The sequence below is a fragment of the Marmota marmota genome, unplaced genomic scaffold, assembly GCF_001458135.2.
Source record: "Marmota marmota marmota unplaced genomic scaffold, marMar, whole genome shotgun sequence".
Lineage (NCBI taxonomy): Eukaryota > Metazoa > Chordata > Mammalia > Rodentia > Sciuridae > Marmota > Marmota marmota.
In genome coordinates this window covers 26,273,085-26,276,560 of record NW_026000249.1, presented here as the reverse complement: position 1 = coordinate 26,276,560, position 3,476 = coordinate 26,273,085, and the positions used below count along the sequence as shown (strand labels likewise).

At 39.9% G+C, this 3,476-nt stretch overlaps 1 protein-coding gene across 1 annotated transcript; it reads left to right on the top strand.

Annotated features, from left to right (window-relative positions):
* The first annotated feature begins 287 nt into the window (after positions 1–287).
* Positions 288–2,198, top strand: LOC107144363 (ferritin light chain-like). The gene has a single exon (XM_048796405.1). The coding sequence runs from the start codon at positions 385–387 to the stop codon at positions 892–894; it is 510 nt and encodes a 169-aa protein (XP_048652362.1). The 5' UTR covers positions 288–384; the 3' UTR covers positions 895–2,198.
* Positions 2,199–3,476: the final 1,278 nt, after the last annotated feature.

Below are 3,476 nucleotides of genomic sequence, written 5' to 3'. Positions count from 1 at the left end.
AATCCCACCTACCTATCAAAAATGTGGTGGTGCACACCTGTAATCCCAGCAATTTAGGAGGCTGAAGCAGGAAGATTGCAAATTGGAGGCCAGCCTGAACAGTTAAGCGAGGGCCTGTCTCAAAACAAACAAACTAACTAACTAACTAACTAACTAACTAAAAACAAAAAAGGGGCTAGGGATGTAGCTCAGTGGTAGAGACTCCCTGGATTCAATCCTCAGAACGGCAGGGAAAAAAAAAAACCTTAACCCTACCCCCAACGTCACACCAGCCTCTAGCCCCACCTCTTTACTCACAACTTCCGGTATATCGCCTCAACTTTCCCCTGCTTCCGGGACGAGCCAGCATCATATTTTGCTTCTGCTCCGTCTTGCCACGAAGCCATGAGCACCCAGGGCCACCAAGTTTATACCCATAAGGTGCAGGCTGCCCTCGACCGCCTGATCAGCATGCACCTGCAGGCCTCCTATACCTACCTCTCTCTGGGCTTCTATTTCGAAGGAAACCGTGTGGCTCTAGAGGGCGGTTTCTTCTTCAGGTTGGCTGAGGAAAAGCGAGAAGGTGCCCATCGCCTCCTGAGGCAAAACCAGGTGAGCGACCGCTCCCTCTGCCAGAAACTGACCCAAGATGAGTGGCATGATTGCCTGGAAGCCATGGAAGCTGCCCTGATCCTGGAGAAGAATCTGAACGAGGCCCTTTTGGATCTGCATGCCCTGGGTTTGGCTAACACAGACCCCCAACTCTGCTTTTTCCTGGAGAGCCATTTCTTAGACCAGGAAGTGCAACTCATCAAAAAGATGGGTGACCATCTGACCAACCTTCGCAGGCTGGCCGGCCAGGATGCTGGTCTGGGCGAGTATTTCTTCAGAAAGCTCACACTCAAGGGTAACTAGGAGCCCCCGGGGCCCGGCGGCTTTGGAGCGGCTCCTCTGTGTTCCCCTAACATCAAGATGCGCCTGAGTTTCTAGCACCAGCCAAGAGACAGCTTCTCACCACCCAGGAGCACCCGCCCAAGCCGTGGATTAAATGGAAACAAAAAAGGTTCTTTTTGCAGAGAAGGGGTAAACTTAGGCTAAGATGAAAAAAATAAGTATTCAGAATAGCATGCAGAATTTTTGGTCTGTTTATTTCTATAACCTGTTTAATTTTAATCTGTTCTTAACCTTTCTGAGTGATTTGTGGACTTTTGGGGATCCAACAAGCCGTCTTTTCTCTGTCAAGAAGAAACACACTCACCTTGTTCCTAAACATTGCATATACAGTGTTGGACGTTTTGCAGTTTCTCCAAAACCATCATGAGGACTGGAATGATTGTAAAATGTATCCCTGATTTTGCCTAGCTAAAGAGTGGACTATCTGGACTACATCATACTGGACACTCCCAAAACTGTCAAATTCACAATAACAGTGTTTTTCCTGATCTTCAACTTGGTGTGATGCCATCTGCCTATTCTGAGGAATCCAAGAAGAAGTCCTGTGAAATTCATCTTTGCATCTCCCATTGGATTGCTGTTGAGAACACTGACTATAACATCATGTGCTGGTCTGTTAATGAAGCCTCTCAAGAGAAATTTTGGTCTGGACTTACTATTAGAAATAACAGTGTTCCACTTGTATGATTAGTTTGTTTTGGTTTTATGGACACTAAATGAACTAATTAACTTGCCTTTTCTGATTACCTACTAGAAAGCTTAGGACCAAATTTGTAGTCCACCCAGAGTAAATGAATAGAACTGTATTAAGTTTTGTTTTGGTGTGTGTATATGCTTCTTTCCTGATCTGTTATTAGATTCTTGGTGTATGTTATGGATCCTCTTAAACCACTTTAAACTCTTTTACATGGTTGTGTATAAATAGATAGCCAAATAAACTTTAAAATGTAGATTAAAAATGGTTCTGAAGTTTATTTTGGAGAAAAGGGAAGATAACTATAAGGAAGTGCTAAGAGAGCCAAAGTGATTAGCCTGGAGGTGGGTCAGGTGGAGGTTAAATTCCAGAAGACAGAAAAGCAGCAAATGTAACATTTTATTTAAAATATATTTCATCTTTCTCCTGAGTTATCTTCTCCTAACTTAATACATTTGGGTCCCACAGATAGCAGTATAATAAGTGTGTATTGTTTTCCTTGCACATTGAAAGGCTGGAGTTGTAGCTTTTTCTCAAATCACACAAGTGGAAAAAAAGTAATTTTCCTACAGCTTCTTTCCCTTCTGAAGTGGAAGAGCAAACATGCTATCATTTCTTTTATTCTGGAAGGGTCAGAGATATAGGGAAAATATTTTGCAGAGATTGGGACAACTGTTTTGCTTAGTAAGGAGAAAAAAATCTTTCTCTTCCTGTTTTCATGCAAGGTCATTTGATAATAAAAAAAAAGAATATAATGGCAACCTGATTCCTAGAGAAAAGAGGTTTTTTTTGTCCATTTGCTAATAGTTGGCAATTGTCTTCAGATTTGATGTCAAAACTAATTTCTATACTTATATATTTACATAAAATATTTAAATTGGAGATTATTTTCAAATTTACATTCAAATATAAACACATAAATATTAATGATAAAAAACTGCCTAACACTGAGATCAATTGAGAGGCTGTCATTTGAGGTGCACTGTTTGGGAAGAAGTATGAAAAAATTGTTTCCAAATAATAACAGTATTTGTCAGATCATTAAAGCCTTCCAAACAGACTGACATGTTCTTTGGTCATCAAGCAATGCTTGAAAAACATCAATTTGGGGAGAAGAGAAATGATTCAAAGACGTGATAATATATTAGTTTGACTTTTGGAAATGACTTAAAGTTCCTTTTGATATGGTGGTGTATGCCTGTAATCTCAATGACTGAGGAGGCTGAAATAAATGGATTACAAGTTTGAGGCCAGCCTCAGCAATTTAGCAAGACTCAGCAATGTAGCAGGACCTTGTCTCAAAATAAAAAAAGAAAATTAGATGTAGCTCAGTGGTAAAGCACCCCTGGGTTCAATCTGCAGTACCAAAAAAAAAAAAAAAAAAAGACTTACGGTTCTTGGCAAATTTCTTTGTATAAAAATGGGGATTTCGTTTTTTATGTGGTGCTAAGGATTGAACCTAAACAATTTAGTGAGACCCTGTCTCTAAGTAAAATATAAAAAGGGCTACCGATGTGGCCCAGTGGTTAGGCAGCTGTGGGTTCAGACTCTGGTACAAAAAAAGGGGGATTTTGTGACATTATATTTCTAAAGATTAATTTGGAAACAAATCCCAGAATGTTTTCCTATATGGAGAAACATGGTATGTGTACTTGCACAGAGAATTATAAAATGATTTTTGTAGGCTTTGGATAAATTTCTTATACCACCCTTTATTGATCTCCTTGGTCTGCCATGTCTAATTTGCCTTTTAAATTGAATTTTCTATTACTTTCCCATTGTTGAAATTTTGAGGGTGTCAATTGCTCATCTTTTCATCCAAGTTCAGAACAGACAAGAAGCCAGAGGA

Excerpts from the sequence above, each read along its gene's own strand:
- LOC107144363 (XM_048796405.1), top strand. The coding sequence starts at position 385 with ATGAGCACCCAGGGCCACCAAGTTTATACCCATAAGGTGCAGGCTGCC.